The sequence below is a fragment of the Hippopotamus amphibius genome, chromosome 14, assembly GCF_030028045.1.
Source record: "Hippopotamus amphibius kiboko isolate mHipAmp2 chromosome 14, mHipAmp2.hap2, whole genome shotgun sequence".
NCBI lineage: Eukaryota > Metazoa > Chordata > Mammalia > Artiodactyla > Hippopotamidae > Hippopotamus > Hippopotamus amphibius.
In genome coordinates, this window is record NC_080199.1 from 71,866,882 (window position 1) to 71,888,849 (window position 21,968).

The 21,968-nt window shown below is 41.8% G+C and overlaps 1 protein-coding gene across 7 annotated transcripts in view; it reads right to left on the bottom strand.

Moving 5' to 3' along the window:
• The window catches only part of FRY (FRY microtubule binding protein), a 307,260-nt gene that overhangs the window by 48,998 nt on the left and 236,294 nt on the right, over nt 1-21,968 (bottom strand). For all 7 annotated transcript variants that reach the window (XR_009049071.1, XM_057707897.1, XM_057707896.1 and 4 more), the window contains exons 32-41: nt 21,005-21,261; nt 20,408-20,554; nt 19,082-19,250; nt 18,018-18,108; nt 12,685-12,767; nt 7,542-7,692; nt 6,894-6,997; nt 5,934-6,119; nt 3,590-3,788; nt 1,942-2,063 (exon numbers count right to left, since the gene is read on the bottom strand). Coding sequence is in view for 6 of the 7 variants with exons in the window: in XM_057707897.1 (XP_057563880.1) it covers nt 1,942-2,063; nt 3,590-3,788; nt 5,934-6,119; nt 6,894-6,997; nt 7,542-7,692; nt 12,685-12,767; nt 18,018-18,108; nt 19,082-19,250; nt 20,408-20,554; nt 21,005-21,261 (1,509 nt within the window). In the remaining variant the exon portion in view is untranslated. The remainder of the gene's footprint in view (nt 1-1,941; nt 2,064-3,589; nt 3,789-5,933; nt 6,120-6,893; nt 6,998-7,541; nt 7,693-12,684; nt 12,768-18,017; nt 18,109-19,081; nt 19,251-20,407; nt 20,555-21,004; nt 21,262-21,968) is intronic.

Below are 21,968 nucleotides of genomic sequence, written 5' to 3' on the forward strand. Positions count from 1 at the left end.
AGACACTCAGGGTAGTACATACAGGATGTAACCCATACAGGCAGTTCACAACCTATGAATGGACGTTTTAAAATATGTTTTGAAAAGCAAAAGAAATATGTAAAAAGCTATTTTTCTACTTAAGCCATTTTATACATGGAGGTTAGACCCCACGGTAATGAACAAAAACTTACTTAAATCACACTGCTCGAACTGTACTAGTAGGATTGCCAACTCCCCTGCCACTAACACAATGTCCTTTGGGAAAAGCTATTTAATGGGTGGCAGAGAAAAGAAAAGTGTTTCCTTTTCTCCCTGTTACACACTGAACATACATTTCCCAGCCCTCCTGGCAATCAGGTGCGACCTCGTGCCTGAGTTCTGGCCAGTGGAACGTGGGAAGAAGCACTGGACACCACATCCAAAGCTAGCATGTAAGCTGCTGAGCAAGTCCTCCAGGCACTCTCTTTCCCCGCCTGCCCCATGGACGCAGAGGGCTGAGTGGAGACCTCCGAGCCTAGTTAGAGGCAGAGCTGCAGGGTGGTGGAGGGTCTCTGAAGCATCCCATGCAAGGCTGCTCCCAAACATCCACATTGAACTGTTATGCGATCCAGAAATAGCCTCCTTTGTTGGGTCTCTGAGCTTTGGGGGTTATTTATTATAGCAGCTATGCTACCCTAATACAAGTGTTTCCAGGACACACTTTATTGTGCTGTATTAGAAACAGGCAGAAAGTAGCAACATACAAGGAAATCGTAGTGGGTAAAAATATCTTGGGCAAAATGCGAAAAGATGTAGAATATGCTAAGCAGCCTGAAATACCTGAGAATACGCTATATAAGGCATTCATATGTTTTCTCATTTTTAGTATCTTCATACAATCAAGAGTTTTACACAAATGAAGAGTTCACATGCATCATAAATTTCTTTAGGCTATTAAGTGACTTTTAAGTCAGGGAAATACCAATAAAAGCCGTCTTAATATTTCAAAGAAATTCCAAAGGGGAAACTCAAAACAAGAAATGGCAATCCTATTCCTGGAACAACATTCCCATTTCAGTTTAACAGTTTTGTTTTTTAGTAAGTATCCTCTGATAATGAAAAGAGATGTGGCCAATCTGGAATGTTTCAAACTGTGAAATGTGCTAATTATCAGAGCAGCCAGGAGAGCTGGTGAGCCGTAGTTACGATGGCCAGCCTGCTGCATGAAAAAAGGCAGAGATAGCTAGCTGCCTGGTGTGTGAAAAAAGGCAGGGACAGCTGTTGTATCATGCTGAGGAAACACATTTAAATTTCACACACCTATCAGCCCTGGCCAAGCTGAATCTGGACGGAATGCAGCAAAGGGCTTAAATATTGAGATGCTGTTCTTGTCTAAATGGGAATCAGACCGTGTTCAGCATATTCAGTGGTCACTGGCACAGGACTTGTTAGCAAATACTTTTAAAGCCCAAAGCATTTATTTTTGTCAGTTTTTGTCCTTTAATCATTTAAGAACTAACATCGACACGTTATGAAATCAGCTAAAGCTAAAAGCATTTTATCACAAAATTCTTTTTTTTTTTTTTTTTTAAAACCAGTTTGCAAGGCTGACAGTTTCTCACAGGTGAGTCTGATGACAGTGAATACAACTTCTTTCTCATGGCCTTCTTTAAATAAAATTAATACAGGCACAGTTTAATTCTAGTGAGGTAAGTGAAACAAGCAGAACAGGGACGTTGAGGAAATTATCTGATACAGCATCATACAAGCATATGTGACATTAACTATCATTCAGGTAGGCACACCTGAAAAAGCTTCAATATTCCCTTTGACTCTTCCCTTGCTGTTGCTGCCAAATGCAGGATTTTACACACACACAAACACGCACACGCACATACACAGTGTGTAGTTATATGGGGAGAATGAGCTCTATTACAGAAAAATGCTGACACTGGGATTTGGAGAAATAGGAAGAAGTACCTGATTTGGAGTCTCTAAACACAGATACAACATGACGTAGAAAATTAGTAAGTTGCTCAGCACTCTTTGAATTCTGATTTTTGGGTGTGATGTCCTCATGGCACCAAAGTGGACCAAATGCCCTTCAACAAAACACACAAAATGTCAAAAATGTAACTATGATTTTGCATTTTTAAAACCATATACACAGTTCTGACTCCAAAGGGGCAACATACATTTTTTAAAAAATTTTTTATATATTTGGTGGTAAATTTCAGTCTTCTAAAGCTTAAGAGCATACTCAAAACAGATCTAGCTAATTGATGGAGACATACGTTTCCTTATGTTTTACTCACAAAATTAAACCCCCTCAGTTCACCAGGACAGTGTTTATTTAGCACATAGCAGCTACCATGAAAGTGTCTGTTACACAAAATGATATAACATGTTAAATAAAATACAGATTTAGACACGGACTCCATTTCTATAGCTTAGAATGTGCAGAGATAATGCTTTTATCAGGGTCATGGCAGTAGGTTGCCAAATGCTATAGCAGCAAATTGAAGATACAACCTCTGTACGGGGATATGTGTATAAAAACAGATGATTGAACTTGGTGTACCCCCCAAAAAATAAAAAATAAAAAAAAAAAAAAGATACAACCTCTGTTGTCTATTCGGTTTTCTACAGTAAGAATCCAGGGGTGAGAATTTCAGGGAACACCTTTCCCAGCATGTGGTACTGACATCCGTGAGCAATGACAACACCTTTCTTCTCCACAAACCAGTCAGGTCTCTGCGGTACCCGATACGCAGGCAACAGCAGCCCCTTCCTGAGCTTCCTGTATGTTAAGTTCTATGTTGAGCTGCGTGCTGCACAAAATACTCTAAACCCTTAATTGAAAAAAAAGCTCTCTCTTCATTTTTTGCATTAATTGATGCATTAGCTGAAGAAAGAAAAATCATGGGAGATACTAGATAACAAATATGTATAGACTAGACTCTCGGGACTTAACTCACTGAGGAAGGACAGTTGCCCTGAGTCACAGGTGAGCATGCATTTATACAAATACTGGACCTCAGGGGACTAGAGGTTTGGAAGCTTACAAGCTAAATTGTTCCTTAGAGGAAATAGAAGACCTGAAAGAAACAGGATCGCTCGTTGTTCTTGATTTTGATTTATTATTAGTTTGATTCCTTTTCTATCACGCATTCTATTGTTTCTGGTTTCTGAGTTCCATTTATAAATGATCCTTTGGACTAGAGGAGCAGACAGTGGTCTCCTCTGCAGTTGCTACTGGGTTGACGGTGGCTAATATCTTTGGTTTCCAGAGCGATGTTCTTTGCCAAGTCTCAGAATTCCCAAATCCTGGCAGCTCTAATAGATGGTGAAAGTCACGCTCACCTCCGGGAGCTACGTTTTCCTGCCTCTATCTGCTACAGGGTCTTTATGCACGAAATCTCCTTGTCCCTCCTGTGTGACATCAGTGCGATCTTAGAAAATGCCTACCAGGGTCTGCCTTGTCCACAGACTCCAGCAGATGCAATTTAGAAAAGAGATGACTCTGCTAGAACTCCAGGCTCACTTTTCCACCTGTGGTTTGCAAGCGACGTCCCTTTTCCAAAAGACTAACCTGAAAACAGCTGCCCATCGCCTGAGCCCTCATTACCTGGTTGTCAGAAACTCAATGAGCTTGTTTGCCTTCTCGTCCGTGTCCGCAGCCGCATCCGCGTCTTCTGCCTCTTGGGTCATCTGTGGGAGGTTCCCGCTGCTGCCCCCCAAGCTGGTGCTGGAGGAGGTGGAGCTGGAGCTCAGCCCCGAGTCTGGCACCGGGGAGGACTGGTCCTCTCTCAGGAAGTCAAAGCCACCTGGGGTGGGAGACAAGGTCAAGGGGGAATGCACAGGCTGGGCACGTAATGAGGGCAGGATGTGTGTGTAAAGAAGTGCGCAGTTATTTACATTTGTTGGAAAAAACACTTGATTTTTGGCTATGGCGATGATTACGTGAGACGGATACTCTTTCCCTGCTTATGGAATAGTTGCACTGCTGTGTAAACGAGAGTGTATTTGGTAACAGAGGGTGATGTGCTCTTTTCTACTCTGGTGTTTTAATTGATGCTTTCTGCAAAAGAAGCGTGAGTGTGTGTGTGTGTGTCTGCGTGTGCCTGCTTACACACGTGCACAGGCCGATGAATAGTTCCACTGTGCATTTGTACCTCACTGTGCTGCCAGTATATTATTCTTGGGTAATAGATGACTTAAATATGTGAAATGATACCATTTTTGAGGATATCAGCGAAAAGTAGGTTATACATAATGTTTTGAGTAAATGTGCCCATAATTGTGAGTACTGTGTGTACATTAATAAATTTTATATAATAAAATATGTCTCAAAGTAGGCAAAGAAATATGGTACAAATACTACAGTTAGTATTCTACATCTCTGGGTAGATTGTGGGTTTGAAAATGTATATACACGACCATCCCTTTTCTCCAACTCAATAATCATAAAAGTACATAGTTCGGGTATGTCTGACAGGTATATTAAATTAGGATTAAGAAGCCCTGGGTCTGAGTATTATCTCTGCCATTTACTGTGTAATCTCAGGGAGTCATATGACTTCTCTGTACCTCAGTTTCCTATTACAATAAGATGAAACAATTTTTATCACATAGGTTTTTAGTATAGATTTGAAAGCAATATAGTGGAAACTAGGTGTTCAATAAATATTTAACAAACGTTTATAAAAAGATACTTCTCAAAGATTTTGTATACCTGGTCCATGTGTACTATATATAGATTCAATCATTTTACCATGTCTTGCCTATGGTATATTGTGTTGGGTTTGGTTTTGTGAATCCCCACTCTAAACCATTTTATGCCACATCAGTGGTAGAGTGAATACAAAACAGATGTATTCAGAGACACACAACAGAGATTATAATTTTCTCATTCTAAGGCCATGCACTTAGTGGAATACATCCCTATCCTGGGGAGACAGAACAGCCAGAGTCTTCCAGTTCTTAAGCATCATCTATAGCAAAGAGTTTTGTGTCTCTGAGAGGCTATTGATGGCTTACTTCCAATTAAATGTAGCTTGGTTCAAAACAAAGAGCTTAAACTGAGGTCAGTAGTCCTTACGTCTCAGAGCTAATGACTTCAGATTTGTTTTTCAGAGAAATACGCAACGTCTGTCAGAAGACAAGACAGGGCCCAGTACAAGAGTGGGTAAAAGGTCCTTCCGTTCAAGGTAATAGGGGAAGTACATGGTGACTTATGAAATGCCATCCCATATTCAGTGACAGTGCGATGTACAAAATAACCAGGTAAAGAAACGTAGCTCCAGAACTCTGTCCGTTCATCACTAGTTTCAGTTATTTTAAATGTTTTGGTCCTAAATGAAAACTGCTGGCCAACGCTTTGGGGAAAGTTTTCACAAGTAGCGAGACACAACAGACTCATTTCTTTGACTCGGCTGATGCTTTCTGTCCTCATTTCTAAGAAGAAATTTTTGGTTTCAGAACAGTAATGATTTTTCATAGACTTCTACTAATGGTGCCTTCCAGAAAAGTAGGTCATTTAATAGATTCCTTCAGGGGAACTAGAAGGTACACAGTGAAATATCTGGCACCTTGCGATGCCTGCCCTTGAGGTGACACAGACGGTCACTGTTTTCCGCTTTCTCCTCCACAGGTGCTCTAGACTCACGCTCTTGGTCAACGGACATTCACATTTTCGAGACATCAATGGTAACATATTTAACGAAAGCAGCAATCATCATCATAATTTAAAAAGCACATTTGAAAATATTTACTAATGAAGAAAGATTCTGAGAGGCAAGATCACACCAAGTGAAATGGTGTGTATTTATAGTGCTGCTATTTTATCACTTGGAAAGCTGGGGGAGGGGTTAACAGCATCTGAGAAGTTAATCTGGGCTCCAGTGACACCTCTAGTTATCCTCATACTTGTGACTTTGCCTCAGGCTCCCGGCCACTCCTCCTTTTGGTACCTGTGTAGAGATATTCGGGCTGATACGCTGGTTGAACTGTTAGAGTCTTGGCTTCACCCATCTCTCGAGTCTGCAGGAGCACGGAAGCAATGGCATGGAAACTGCTGTTGCAAGAGAGGGCGATCAAGAGGTGAAGAAGCAATTTTTTGCTGTGTTCAAAGACTTCAGGCCGGTAATGGTCCAAACCTGGAACAAAACGGTGGAATCTCTTAGTATAAACAACTCTTCAGCTCATTTAGATTCCAGGGATAGTAAAGATTCCAAGATACCCGGGAGGATCAAGTTAAAAGAATGCTTAGTTTTCTTTGTTATTGTTTGTGTTACTGACATAAAGAAGTTGGGCTTAGGCAAAATAAAATGTTTTATTCCTTCAATCAAATGTTCTCATAAAATGCTGACAGATGGACTTTTCTTGACCTCTCCGTAGCATCTGACATGGTTCGCATTCCTCTTTCCTGAGATGTTCTCTCCCCTGGATCTCCCTGTTACTGAAGGATTCTAATTTTATCTCTCTCTCTCTAACTGAACTTTTGAGTCTGCCTGCCTGGCTGGTTCCTCTTTCCATTCCTTTTTCGCTCTACAACTTGACTATTTTAAAATCTCAGTGCTTGGCCCACCGTGCCCCATATTCTTTCTTTCTATGCATTGACTGTGTCTCATGGCTTTAGATTTATCACATCAAACCAAAGACCCGCAAAGAGGCCCAACTTGTTTTGGATATCTTTATAGAAATAGCATTGGCGAGGTACCACTCTATACTGTAGTAACAGGACAATTTTAAACAATGACTGACCATCTGGAATTTTAGAGATGTCACAGAAAGACAGTGAAAAACAGAAGAGACTAGATATTTCGGAAATGAGGGGAAGCAGGATGTCCATGTCAAAGGAAAGCTCTATGGATGACTTCTGTACGTTTTTTGACCCTATTGGCTAGAATTCCTCTTGGTTCCAGTCTTACCTAAGAAGACAGCATGCAGTAGCAATGGGAGATGAAGAGCCCAATCTTCTCTTACACTGTGATCCACCACCATCTCAGTCATAAAAATGACAGCAATATTGCACCTAATCAATGAAATGATGAAATTAATGCAACTTCTGAAAAGGATGAAAATATACTGATAGAATAATAAGTCATAATTACATCCAACTCCTAAAATTATGTAGGACCCTTATTTCAGGGAAATGGAATTTAACTTCTGACACAGCACAGAGCTCTATGAGCAGAAGAAACTTCAGTTGAGCTACTTCATGTAACGGGGAGTCTACTAGTCACTAGGCAATGAGAGCCGAGGGATGAAGAGAAACAGAAGACAAGGGCCCTCTCTTCAAGCTGCTCACAATCTACAAAGCATAACAGAAGGAATACCCACACCAAGACTGCATCAAGGGAAAATTCAAAGGGCTACAAAGCAGCTCTGCACACTGGTTAATGGTCGACCAGACTCCGCCAACATGCTGAGAGCTACGGTTCACGTCAGCCTGTTCCCTCTGATTTCAAAGGTCATTTCACTTGATGGGACCTGCAATAGGTTTCCCTCTTTTCAAAGGAAGAAAAGGCCAGTCAAAGCGAAGTGATCATTTCCCTCTACCTGTACCTGCTACTCACCTGTGGAGTGGCCCCCGCGGAGTGATGGTCTCTGGGAGGTAGTCCACCAGCGGGGCCCAGCATCCTCCAGTACAAGGCATGGGTAAGGGCTGCGGCTGTTTGGTCTCCGTAATAGTCAACAGCCAGCCAGTATAGGGAGAAATTGGGTCATCTGTCGCGTGAGAAAGACAAGTGTGCTTTATTTCCAGGGAGAGAAGATTGTTGTTTTCCCTACTTGACTTTCTAGAAACTTACAAATTCATGCTTGTAAAAATAACTTTCTATCCATTCCATTTGGTGAGTATGAAATTATATGATCAAATGGGTTGGAATTACTTGATTACGTTTCTTTCATTCCTTTATTTCTTGGATATCTGATAGCTATTCACTTTAGAGTGATTGAAAATACACATACGCAAAAAGAAAAACATTACATCATGTGAATTCTCATCACCGTGACAACTTGCTCTTTCTCTAATCTTCTCTGTCTCGGTATATTGCAATTCTTTATTTCCAGGTCAGGACAGGCGCCTTGCAGTCCTCCCTGACTTCTCCCTTCCATCTCATAGCCAACTTCTAATCATGATGATGGTCATGGTGGTGACAGGAATAATAAAAATAACAACATTAAAACTAACGCAGACCAAGGGGGGTGATGGGATGAACTGGGAGATTGGGATCGACATATATATACCACTACGTATAAACTAGATTCACTAATGAGAACCTACTGTAGAGCACAGCGAACTCTACTCAATGTTCTGTGGTGACCTAAATGGGAAGGAAATCCAAAAAACTCTAAAGGGAACCTATGTATACGTATAACTGATTCACTTTGCTGTACAGCAGAAACTAACACAACATTGTAAAGCAACTATACTCCAATAAAAATGAATAAAATTTTTTTTTTAAAAAATTGAAGGGAAAAAAAGAACTAACACAGAGAGTGCTTACTTTATGCCAGGCACTGGTCTACACATCTCACATATTAATAATCCAATAATAGGGACCTATTATCCCTACTTTGCAGAGGGGACACTGAGGTTAAGTAACTTGCCACCATGCATATGTTCACTGAGCTCTACCTCGAAACAAATCCAGGATATGAGCACTTTTCACCGTCTCTATCACTGCTCTCCCAGGCTAAGCCCCCGTCGCCTCTCATATGACATAGTGCCTCCCACTGTCTCCCTGCCTCCATCCTTGCCTCTCTACAACCCGCTCTCCGCAAAGCAGCCAGAACCATCCTCTTAAAGCAGAAGTTCATTTGGAGTCCCCTTCTCGGCTGACCACTGGCCAGGGGCTCCCCTTTACACTCAAAATGAAACCCAGCATCCACACCAGGGCCTTTGCGGCCTGACAAGATCTTCCTCCTGTGTCTTGGCTTGTCTCCTACTACCGTCCCCTGTGTTCACTGCACGCCAGCCACCTTGGCTTTCTTGCTGTTCTGTGACCGTGCCAGACACCATCCACCCACCGTCCACCCCAGAGCTGCAGTGCTCGTCGCCCGACCCTGCGGGGTGCACACTTTACTGCAAGCAAGTCTCTGCCCAAGCATCACGTGACCGCAGAGATTTCCGTGGCCACTCCACTTAAAATCCAGCCCACCCCCAACCACCTTCTCTCCCTCATGCTGCTTTAGTTTCCTCCCCGACACAGATCCCCAGTTCACCAGCACCGACTGCCGCCCCCTCGGCTTGGAACACAAGCTTCCCGAGAGCGGGACTTGCCCTATTTTGTTCCTAGTACATAGGGCAGTATCTGGCACATTGTAGGGGATCGAGATATATATCGATATATATAATAATTAATGAACTTCCTCAACAAAATATTTTTAAAGTAAGCACAGCAACAAAGTTCATGGAGTTATTTCTCAGAACGCTCTCAACATAGGCCAGTGGCATTCCAAACAAGCAGCTACACTCAGGGCCACGTGATAGGATCCACGCATACGGCTTCAAACAAGCTGGCTTAATCCTGGGGCAGGTTTTAGTGTATGAAGAGGAAGGATGTATTATAACATCCTTAGGCAGTTTCTCCAAAATATAGCTTTCCTTGGTTGTTCTTTTGAAGGTAGTGAGATGCAGCTCGTTCGATGCTGCTGGTGCATTGTAGGACACTGGCTTTAACAGTTAGCAGAGCTGGTGGAGGGGATGCCTTCCTATGGTGAAAACTGAGGCTCCAAACACAGATAGGGACTAACCCAAGCACAGCTCACTTCTCCTAGGATGTGAGCTAAGGGAGCCCCCGGGGGTTAAGGTCAGGAGTCACCTCAGAGAGTGACTGTTGACTCTAACACATCAGCAAAAGAGCACCTAGAAACCTGTCATTCTATGCCAGGAAGCCTGGCCACAATTTTAGCCCAGAAAAAATCTAAAGCAGGTATAACAGTCACTCAGCTTAGTCCACTCAGTAAACTACCTACAGGATATCTCACTTTCAGCAAGTTAACTTCTTGAATATCTGTCCAAGATAAGTTAGTTGCAAAATGCACTTCTAAATAATTACTTTACAAAACTAGAAAGGGGAGCAAAAATGGGAGAATATTGAAGAATTAAAAAAAAAAAGAAAAAGTTGTGAGATTTCTATTAGGAAAGGACATGCTATTTTTGTTCTGATGTTCTCAGATATATATCCAGTCAGCAAAAATGTGCTGCGAAGGATTAAGTTGACCGAAAACTGATTTTCTACAGTTAGGTCTCCACCACTATGACTCAGCTGCTTTCCAACTTAACTAGCTGTATCCTTATTGTGGGGTTACATACATTAGCATATGGCCTTGGAAAATAATCAAGATATTTTAAGTAGTTCTGGGAAAAAAAAAAAAAAAGCTTACATAACCAGATCTGAATCAGTTTGCTTGTCCATTTTACTCAAGGTGGTATAGTTTTTTAATAAAAAATAGATCTAAGAGGTATACACCACCCATATTTTTGGATGAACCCAGACCATGAAGCACAGGGCCATGAGGTCTTTCCTGATCCCTTCTCACTCTTCGTACCTCTGCCGATACCTTCAGGGAGGAAATATCGGCCCTTAACATATACCAGTTGCCTGGCCGTAAGATTCTGGAATTGAGCCTGCTAACCTCTGCTTCTCTTGCGGCATACACCGTATCTGTCATTGAGTAGCTGGAACCAAAAACGCATCTGGGAGGACCCGGTTATGTAGTAGACACACTGCTTCATCCAAGACAGTCAAAGTCAAGTTCTATTACTTGAATGTCTGGGAAGGGATCTTAGCATATATTTTATGGACTTCTGTGGTGAGGATCTGTTTGAGTAGCTTGATTCCATTTTTCTCTTACAATGAGTAATTTAAGATTTAAGCTCTCAGCACCCAAACTATTTACTGTGAACTCCAATTTCCCTGGTTAATACCAGTAATCTCATGAAGAATATTACTGACGCACAACTCAATCAAATTCAAGTCCTGTACCCAAAATTTCCTATTAAGATGCTGTTTATGCTGATATGACACATTCATAAACATTTCTGCGTAAAAGAGAGGCCATGATGATAATACCAGACTGCTCTTTACGCCTTATCTGCATTCACAATAGTTTTTCTTTTCCTTTATAAATACTTCTATTACTTTTTCTTCTTGTCCCTAAAGTCAGTGATCTGAGTTTATGTAATGACACAACTATTAGCTCGTTTTGTTACAATTATCCCCTGAAATTCACTGTCCAAAAATATATAAGGAATATGAAGTTTTAATACCAGAGGGCTCCGAAGACGTATTTTCAAAACGGTTGTTACTTTGTTATAGCGATTTCTACCAAATTCTGTGTCCTGTACCCAGAACAAAGAGATACGCTTTGAAGGAATCAACTGGCCAAAGTACAGCAATACTCCTAATGTAAAATCCACAGTCACAGAACGCTTTGCTTTGTTATATCATGCCTGTCACATTCTGCGGCAGTCAGGATTTCACTGCCTAAATTTTCTATGATTCAGTTTTTCTGTCCTCAGATTTTGTGGTACCAATATTGCATAGCAACAAGACTTTTCTTGAACTCCATTCCTCAGGTACTACCCTCCTCATCTACAAAATTTGGTCCTGCCTGGAACTAACGGTCTGTGCTCCTGAGATGCAACTGTTTGGTGTCTGATGGAGCACAGAAAGGAGGGAAAATGCAAAGCAGCTGTTTTTTTCCCTCTAACCTCACACTGACTGTTCTAGAAAAAGGTTTTATAGGGACGCAGTTAAAACTTAATCCAAGTATAGCAATATATATGGATTTTAGACATTCTTCTCACTGGTACTCTGAATGGCGGGGAACTGCCTATCTATACATTAAGAAGTAAAGTAAGGGCAGCTGAAATGTGGTGTCATTAGAACTGTTTAGCACTTATCCCACTCTGCACATTTCCCGTAAGGACAAAATAATTCAAAACAACCACTACAAAGGCCCAATGTACTGGCTTACAAAATGAACCTAACTCATGAGATATCATACTACAATTTCCACCAAAATAGACAAATAAGTTCCACCAGATAATTTACCGATTTTCTTAGCATACCTAAATGTCAGTGGGAGTGTTGTTCTTTGGTTCCCAAATTTCTGTAACTTGTGAACAAGTAATATTGTTACCTGCTGCACATCTACACAACCTGTCCAGGGCTTAAACAAAATTAATGAATGCATTGACCTTTTTGGTTTTTCCAACTTCCCAAGGTACAATGAAATTCCTGTGATAATTATCTCTCAGTCTGGCGAGGTTTTCGCTTGGCCACTGAGACTCTGGCATTGAGAAATTCAATGTGAAAACAGATCTACCCTGGGTGAGCTGACTCACAAAGCGTAAAGGTTAAACCCACTCCCTAGACAGGTTGAAAAACTGAACGGAAACATTTGTTTCCTAATGAGACAATTTCTTACTAGCCTTTCTCCAACCACATCACCAAGGAAAAGGGCCAAGAACACAAAAACATGGTTTTAGGTAGTAGCTTGAAGTTTTAATAATTTTGCTTCATCCACTGCTTGGCTTCTTTTCATTTTTAAGAGGCTGACTTGCCCATCCGCATAGTTGGATTAAATGGTTACTTAATACTTACAGGCCCCTTTTTAGTGATTTAGAAGAAGAATAATCAAAATACTCATTTTCTGTTCTCCAACCATTTGCATTCCAACTGAAACCCCCAGCCTGTTGGTACTTACTTTTATCCTCATCGTACGACCCTCCAGAGCTATTGCTGTATCTTGACTCCAGACGGGTATGGGCTCTGATGACGTTACTAAACCTTCATATACAAGAACAACCGTCATGAGATACTGACACGTGAGTATGTGCTGTGACACACAAAAACATACTATTTTGGGGCAGCTAGTTCTGGTGATACTTTTTCTAAAAGAATACTGTAAAAAGTGTACACCAAACATTCCTTTTGTCCTTGAGAGGGCCAGTGGTCACTCTTGCTCAGGAGCACAAGTTCAAATCTTGAAAAGAAACATTTTAAGACTAATATTTGAATTAAACTAGAAAATTATAATATTTGTTTGGAAATAAAAAGGGCATGACACTGAAACACATGAATCCTTTATTCACATGGTAACCTGGCATACAGTAGGTGGTCCAGAAATAATTGCTGAATATGATTGAATAAGTGAAAGGAGACAGAAGTGGAAATACACAAAAATAGTTTCATGACAACTTGTGGACTTAACCAGCTTTAAAGTTCTCCTTAAAGTGTTTTTAGGAAAGGGTACCAGTTGAGGTGTCATATAACCAGAGGGATGCTCTCTGTCTGGTCTCTCTCGTGCCTTAAGAAGTACTCAAAAAAAAAAAAAAAAAAAAAGGAAAAAAGTTTGAAGTATAACAACTTCATATAGATTATCTCATTTCCTCTCACTCACTCATGTCTGAGATAAGCAACATTTACTTTGCAAATGAGGAAACAGGCCGCGCGAGGCTAAGCAGCCTGTCCACTAATAGGCTGAGGAAGGTGACAGGGCACGGATGCTTTTATTGCCAAGCTGCCTCCGAGAAGGCGGGACATGTGGTCTCAGGCTGAGCTCTCCCTCATTGGCTTGGTGACCCTGGGCAAGTCCTTTACCTCCTTGGGGACCTTGTTTGCACATCTGCCAAAAAGGAATGATAACAACACTTCACCATTTATTTTGTTGGGGTTGCTGTGGGAATCAAAAGAAATGATGTGAGAATGTTTCCAAAACTATGAGATGCCATCCAACTATAAGATATTAATTATTATATTTCTACTTTGGACTTCTAGAATGACTTATTTTCAGGGCACCAAAGACTTACAAATCAATAGCATTTTTATCATCCAAAGAGCTATAAGGTCAGGGAGAGGGGGATGCTGAGGGGAAGTGTGGGTGAAATGGTACATCTATTTTTTCTTTTTTAAATAAAATGATACAAAGGAGGGTTTTTTTGTTTTGTTTTGTTTTTTTTGCCATGCCTTGTGGCTTGCGGGATCTCCCTGACCAGGGATCGAACCGGCACCCCCTGCAGTGGAAGCACAGAGTCTTAACCACTGGACTGCCAGGGAAGTCCCCAAAGCAGGTTTTATCTACATTATGGACTGGGTGCTCTGTCTTAATTGAGAGCAGACCAACACTCCATTTCCTCTGGAACACTAGAAAATGCAGGGGTATAGCTGTCCTCATCAATGTATGGAGAAAGAGTGATATTTCAGGAAAAAGCACTGGATGTGCCGCTAAGATGCTCCCTTGTCCCGGGTGTATAACCTCAGAACACTGTAATGGTGATTTGGCTCTGCTGAAGACAGAAATGTATTACTAGAAAGCCTTTGGTTTTGTTCACTCTGTAGATATTTGCAGCAGCTTTTTTTTTTGGTCCTGACAAGCTATCTTTTCCCCAGTAAACTCTGTATTTCAAACATTCTTCACTCACCTATCGTTTGGGCTATGACTTTGTGAATCCATAAGGTGGAATACAGAGGGCGTCTGCTTAGTTTCATACAAATCAGGCCACGTAATTGTCTAACCCAGACCGGCACTTATGAAATTGGAAAAGTGACAAACCTATTACCGTCTGAAGAAGCTCTACAATCATATTCATGCTGATAAATGCAAAGATATAAACAGCATATGCAGAACCCAGACATCATTCAACAATGAATAAAAATGGGGTGATGAAAGAATTCCACATCTGGAGATTTCCACAGGACAGAGAGCTGCCAGCGACTCAAGAACTGTGATACACACCGGTTTTATAATTGTGCTTGTGAAGGCCAGGCAGCTTAGAATTACCGAACGGATGGCAATTCTTCTATTTTCCTTTTGAGACAGAGCTAAAGGATTGCTAGGAGGACTTTATGACACCAAGATGAAGGGAAGGAGAAAGCCCCTTCCAGAATATTCTCCGTATTCTGCAGAAGATCAAAACCACAGCACTGGGAAATGTATAGTTGGCAAAAAGAACAAGTAAAAACCTACGCCCAAGAGTAAAATCTGTTATGTTCCTTTGCTTTCCTGGGTTGAACTAAATAATTTTGGGTCTAGGTCCTAGAGGAATTTCAAGGATTAAGTAGACCGAATAGTCTTTTAACATAAAGGTACATGTCTTAGACATGTATCATAAAAATAGCTCTGCGAAGAGAAAAACTAGAAGGACAAAGTGTATCCCCAACTTTTCTCTTGCTAATTTAGCTGAAATGAATACTTAAGCAACTTTCTGTGGATTACACATCTCTATCCCTGTATCAATGCAGAAACTTACACAGCTGAAGTTTACTGCTTTTAATTTCTTATGAACAATCCTTTCATGGCTTTTATTAAGGGTTGATGTATTAAAAATACATAAAGAGTTTGTTTCTGCATATTTTACAAACATTTTAATTAAAAATATGTGGTCACTTTATTGTTTAATTAAAAAAAACTACATGATAAATACTTATTGGAGCTTAGGGATACTTATTTAGTAGCTTCCAATGAATTGTTTTTGTTTGTTTACTTTTTTGATGTACTGGAAGTTACAAAATGTGCTCTATTTTTCTTTTTTTACCTTGACTATTGAGGAACTCAGGTTAGCTTAATATTAACTCTTAGTAGTTTTCCTTAGTCAGGGCTTTCGACACAACTATCTTATTTTCCTTTTAGTGTGACTCATTCTTTTAATGGTTCTTTTACTATAAGCTACCTAGATTTTTTTGTCAGTAGGTATGGCATTATTAAATATTTCTGAAGTACATCAAAGAACCACTGACTAGTTGTAGAGAACATGGCATGGGGGCCGCTGCTTTGCACAACTCCATGGCGCCCCCTGGAGCCCAACAATGCTTTCTGGTGACTGGTACCCCCAGGAGTTGCATCACACCGCAGCCAGGTCATCAGTATTTGTGACCAAGACTGTCTCTACAGACTCTTTGTCTAGAAGGATTGTAAAGAATAGAGTAAATAACTGTCTTCTGTATGGGGGTGAGCAAGAGGGAGGAAGAAACGGGCTGGAGGGTGTTTGCACAGCTTATCTACCTCTGGGCCTGTGGTGTTTCTCCAATTTTCCTTCACATACTGAATAAACACTTTAAAAAATGATTACTATGTGCAGCACAGTCGGGTAACTATTGAAGACAGAAATATGTATAAGAGCTATATAATATCTGCTTTCCAAGAATGAAAATCTAGTGGTTGAGACACAAGCGTGTATACAAATACCTATAAATCAACATGACAGGGCTCATAGGGAGAAAGTGATACGTAGAACGCAGAGAAAAAAGGTACTTGGCTGAGGGCACAGTCTACCTTCAAAGAAAAGATAGAATATACTAGAGAGATAGTACAGGTGGGAATATAGGGTCAATGGAATAACAGTACCCTTTGTGATAGAATATTCATATAGGTATGATCATATATATATAAATATGATCACTTAATCTACCTACAGGTAGATAAATAGATATAGTCCGTATGAAAGGATTAGATGTGCATGAGCGTGTAAAAATGTCATGGCATCAGGTTTTCCAATGGCCAACAGAAGGCGGTGACAGAGCAGGAAGGCCTGAGAAAGCCTCTTACAGATGCTCTCTGGTTGCGATGTTACAGAGATAACTGGCTTCTTCATTTTAAAATATAGGCAGGACACTCAGAACTCTGGTCCTAAAGGGGCCTTGGTAACGAGGTGTTCATGTATGGAAATGTATCACCTTTCTACCCTTAATATGACTGATATGACAAATTCAGTCTACATAGTAAATGATAAAGAATGTTACACTCCCACCCTAATGTAGAAATATCTTTAGAGAAATATGTGATTTTTTTCTTTTTTAACCATGAGGGAGTTTTCCAAAGAAGGTACTGGCAAATACAGATTAAAAAATAACACGTTAATGAATAATCTCGTACTGTCATTGATGTATAGAGTATGAAAACCTTTATCCATTTCTGAGAAAGAAAGGCCTTTATTAGAGAACTATAAAGGAAAAGGTCCATTATTCATGACCTGCTGACTTGGGGCTTTTGGTCTGAAGGCAAGTTCATGTGGACGCGCAACTGCCTAAAGGCAGTGCAGCCGGTAATCAACATGTTGAGGAATCTGCTAAGTGCCTAAATCAGAGAATGAACTTTGAGAACTCCAGCCCTCTGTCCAATAACCTTCCACCTGTAGCCCCTGATGTACTGTCGCACACAGGGTGGAATCCTGAGGAGGGTCACAAAGCATCCAGGGGCTTAAGCTAAATGAATTATTTTCATTATTTGATCCACTAAATTTTCTCCAGTATGAATTTATGACTATCGCACCCTTGTCATTAATTTCTTAAGTGAAAGGGCTCCCCCTTACTTTGCACTAGAAAATACTCAGCCTACGGAGTTTTCAACACCATGAGAATCACCCTAAGTTTTATTTTCAAATTTGAGTCCCGTTTCTCTCTTTTGTTTTTGTCTCTCTGCTCTTCACAACCAACTGCAGGAAACAGTGATCCAGCTTTTGCTTACGTATGAGTAGCTCTCAGACGATGTGAAGGCAGAGATATGAACAAGAGAAATATTACCATTAAAGTGCTAATGGGAAGGGGCTTGAGACTTCTTTTAGACAGTGTTCCTGGTTAACCACGATGTGACAAGGTAAAGGTACAAGAAGAATGATGACGCTTCCTAGAATTCACCTCAAGGTAACTATTCTATCTCTACGAAATTATACAAGGACCAGATTTGAATATTTCACATGGAAATTCCCTCTAACTCCGGATGGTCTGTGCCCACTAGCAGAACAACTCATGGTTTTTTCTAAGCCCTGGGGTAAGTAGGCTTCAGCCACCAGAACAACATCTCTCTTAATCTTTCTCTCCTCTGGCTTTGCTCAGGAGGAAATTGTTATCTTTAGGGATATACAGAGCAGAGTCTGAAAGTCAATCTGTGTTTCTAAAAAACAAAGAAAGATTTGTGTGTGTGTGTGTGTGTGTGAGTTTATCTGTGTGTGAAATTTATGAAGATGCACAAATTTTACTAATGCTTTGTATAGACAATTGCTGAAAGTTAAGCTGGATATTAAGCCAAATTTGTGCACCAACCTCTCATCAGATTCTTTCAATATCTTGTTCTCCTCAGCATCTGGGAAGCTGTCCTGGCCGGCAACCACTGTATTGCTGCTGGAGGTGGTTCCTGAAGATGGGACGAAAGAACAACACTTAGAAATGCCTGTGATGGGGTCAAGCTCAAGTCTCAAGTAATTCCAGGAAAGGATTTCCTGTAAAATCTCCTGTTTGCAAGATTCCTTACACCTTCTGCACAATCTCAGACATTCTAAACAACCTTCCAAGCAAGCCCGCACCACTGACATGGAGAATCCCAGACATCTGTTATGGTCAAACCAAATTCCTCACCTCTCTTATGCACGAGGCGACAACATTCTTGAAACCCTTTCTTCCTGGCTACTTAGGGAACGAGCTTATTTATAGTGACCAGCCCTGCTGTTAGCTGCTTTAGCCTTTCTGGGTCCAGGAGTTATTCAACAAATGTTAGTGAAGCAATTCCAAGTGCCTAGAGCTTCTGATCCCCAGGCTATAGCTTCTCCAAGAACCCTGCTCTGGAGGCAGGGCGTGGGGCACACAGATGGCAAAAGAGACCAGGGGAAGAGAGGGGCTTGAAGGCTGTTACAGCGTTAGGTGAATCAAAGGGAAGGTGGCATTACGGAATTTGAGGAGGGTGGTATACATTTCAAAACATGATGCTGAGAGGCCAATTTATTGAAAGTGTTAACACTGGTTGGGGGGAGGGGGGAGCATTTTAGTCAACCCTGGGAGAATATTAGCCAAGAGAATCCCATCGATTCAAGGAGGAGGGTCCAGAAATGAGATTCCTAAATGACTAGCGTCCGCCCTAAGCTCAGCCTAAAGTAAAAAGTTCTGTGGCCTCTGAGTCCCCGGCTCCCAACTGTTGGTTATCCTTACAAAATCATTTCATTAACAGGACAAGGCTCTACGACTCTCAGCTATCCTTCAGCCATCTCTTAGGTGAATATATATGTAGGAATAGGAAAAAGTAACAAACACATCCTTATATCCTTTCAATGCTCTACAGAAAAGAAAATCCAGAGCTCCATGACAAGGTGTCTACCCAGCCGCCCGTCCCCTACCGGAGGCTGCTGCCGAGGCCTTGCTGCTGGCCGCGAAGCGGTAGAACGGAGGGTTGTCGCAGTGCTGGACGATGGGGTTCACCGGCTCCGTCTGCTGTAGCTCAAACAGAAGCTCCTCCATGGTTTGAATGGTGTTATTACGGCACAAGTATATGGCCACCTTTTTAATCTGAGATGAGAAACAGAACACAAGGGATCTTTTCCAGAGCGCGCTCACAAGAATGCTAGGCTGTGGACAGCCGAGATGGAAACCCACTCCTTTTGACGAATGTGTCATCTCCCAGGAGTGCTCACCCTGAGAGCTCATCTGCCTTCTCTCCTAGGAGGAGCCAAGGGTTTGGGTTAAAATTCACCTCTTTTCACATGCACATCTGAGAGGAGTGTGTGGCTGAGTTTATAAAAGTTACTTTGGGGATAACTTGTGGGCTAAAGATGAGTTCTATCTTAAATTAAAAACTTGCCATGTAAGGTCTTATCTTGAGAAAGTATTTTATTTATACAAACCATGGGGGAAAAACTTCTAGCTGTTTCCGTTTAAAAAAAAAAAAAAACTCAGTCTCCTGCTACTCTCTTCTACCCGAGAAACAAACGAGTTTGAGCTGTTTGCATGCTTTTAAGTTTTAAAAATAACTCTGGATTAAAGCTCTGCATTACTGTAGCTCTCAAACCTGAGGCATGGAAGCTGCAATGAGGCTTATGTGGCCCAGTAGAGCAGGCAGGCCTAACATCTCTCAGAAAAACAACCAGCACACAGATGCCAATTGAGTTAGGGTTTTAAAAATGCAGTGGTTTTGTTGATCATATTAGCTTTAAATATGAACACTAAGTGGTGGGCATCTCAGTAGGATTTCTCTTTGCTTCTTTCTTTCTCTTACCACCTGCCTTTGAAGAGATAAACTGGGATATTCTGCATTTTTCTTGTTTTAAGAGCATCAGGATGTAAACATGAAACATTTTTATTAGTAAAAATATAATGTGTTACTTAGTTTCTCTTATGTAACGGGTGGGTCTGATGTTTGTAGAAGACAGATTTAGGTAATTGTTCGAAAAATGTCTACCCCTAAATTCACAGGTTTCTGTGTCCAAAGGCTTAGAAAGGGGACGACAGATGTGTCACTAGGACACTAGCCTAGTGTCTAGCCTAGTGTCTCAGGAGGGCAGAAGGGAACTTTTTTTACAGTATCTAGAAAGCTCACAGGAGATTAGCATGACTGATGAAATCTGACATCTCTATTCCATTCGGAGCAAAGAGCACATTCCAACTTGCAAATTGCCGATGGAACCACTGACAGAATGACGACCCCTGAAGGTCAGAGGGGCACTCACGTAGGGCAGGAGAAGCGTGTCACTGCTAACCCCGCACAGGCTGATCAGGAACTGCAAGGTGATCCTCAAGTTGTTGCTCCATTTCTCGTTGTTGGCTAAAGCGTTCCAGGCGTTCTCCATTTCTGGTCCAGGAACTTCATCTCCATACTGTAACCAATAAAATAGAAACCGGCTCGGGAGACACATGGGAAAAACGTGAGGACGCACAATGTCCGATTAAAAGTCTTTTTAAGGGGCACGGTCATCTCAAAATCGTAAGGAGGGGGAAATGGCTGCTCATCAGAAAGATGCTACTTTTTAGGACATTACAATGTACACATCCCTAACGCACAAAACCTGTTCATATGATTTCTCAATGTTAGGATTAGGGTCACGATTAAAATTATGGTAAAACACACATAAGGTTTCCCACCTTAACCATTTTTATGTGTACAGTTCAGGGGCATGTAGCACGGTCACACTGTCGTGCAACTGTCACCACCATCCACACCCTACCGTGGTTTTTAACGGTAGATGCCACTTTCCCCGGGTCTGATTAACCCCGGGTTTCCTGGGATGCAGGAGCACGTGATGGAGGCACGATTCCTCGGTGTTTACCTTGGCCGTCATGTACATGAGGTTATTCAGCACCAGGGACGTAGCTTCCGGGGAGCCCCAGCCATTGCCTTTCAGCCCGTGGGAAGCCGTCCCCTCTCCTTCCCGGTCCTTGGCGTCGTCCTCGGGGCTGCTGGGGCTCGAGCCCGGGAGGAGCAGCCTGCTGTCCACCAGCTCGATGTTGTGCAGCCAGGGCAGCAGGTAGGTCAGCATGATCTGACGGCCGTTCGGGTGCGTCGTGGGGAAGCGCTGGCTGACCTCTAGAGCGAACGGCAGTGACCGAGAGCCATGTCATCGCAACAAACGAAACCGAAAGACGGACAGCAACTGACAGATCCAACAGAGCCCTCCGTTCACAAAGCATTTTCATATACATCATCTCCCCAAGGCCATACAATCTTAAAATTGGGGCCCCTCACTTCTCAGCAGGTGCTCCGTGGAGGAAAGTGAGAGCACGGCGGGGAGAGCACAGGCTTGGTGGGGTGGGATGGAAAGCCTCCTGGGTTCGGATCCACTGTAGTGGAAGAGGTACGTTAGGGTGGACAAAACGGGGGACCTGGAATCAGAAGGATGTGTGGCCAGATCCCAGTTCCTCCACATACTAACTGCATGAGACTCTGGGTTATTTCACCTCTCTCTTCCTCAGTTTTCTCATCTGTAAAATGGGGCCAACAGGGTCCCGCACTGGGCGACTGTGAGGATTAAAAGATAAAAATCATAATGTGTATAATATGCTCAGCACACTGTATGTCACCCAGCAGGCTGTAAATAAACGGCAGTTACAATTATTGTAACAATGACTATTATCTTTTCACTATGCCTGTACTTTACAAAGTGCCTTGCATGAACCATTAGCTGTTAAAAAGTGAGATGCGAACCTCCAGGAGGAACAAACCCAGCAGATGGACTCACATTCGTGGCGTCTACTTGAAAACTGCCAACTATGTGGAAGGTGAGTGTTCAATGC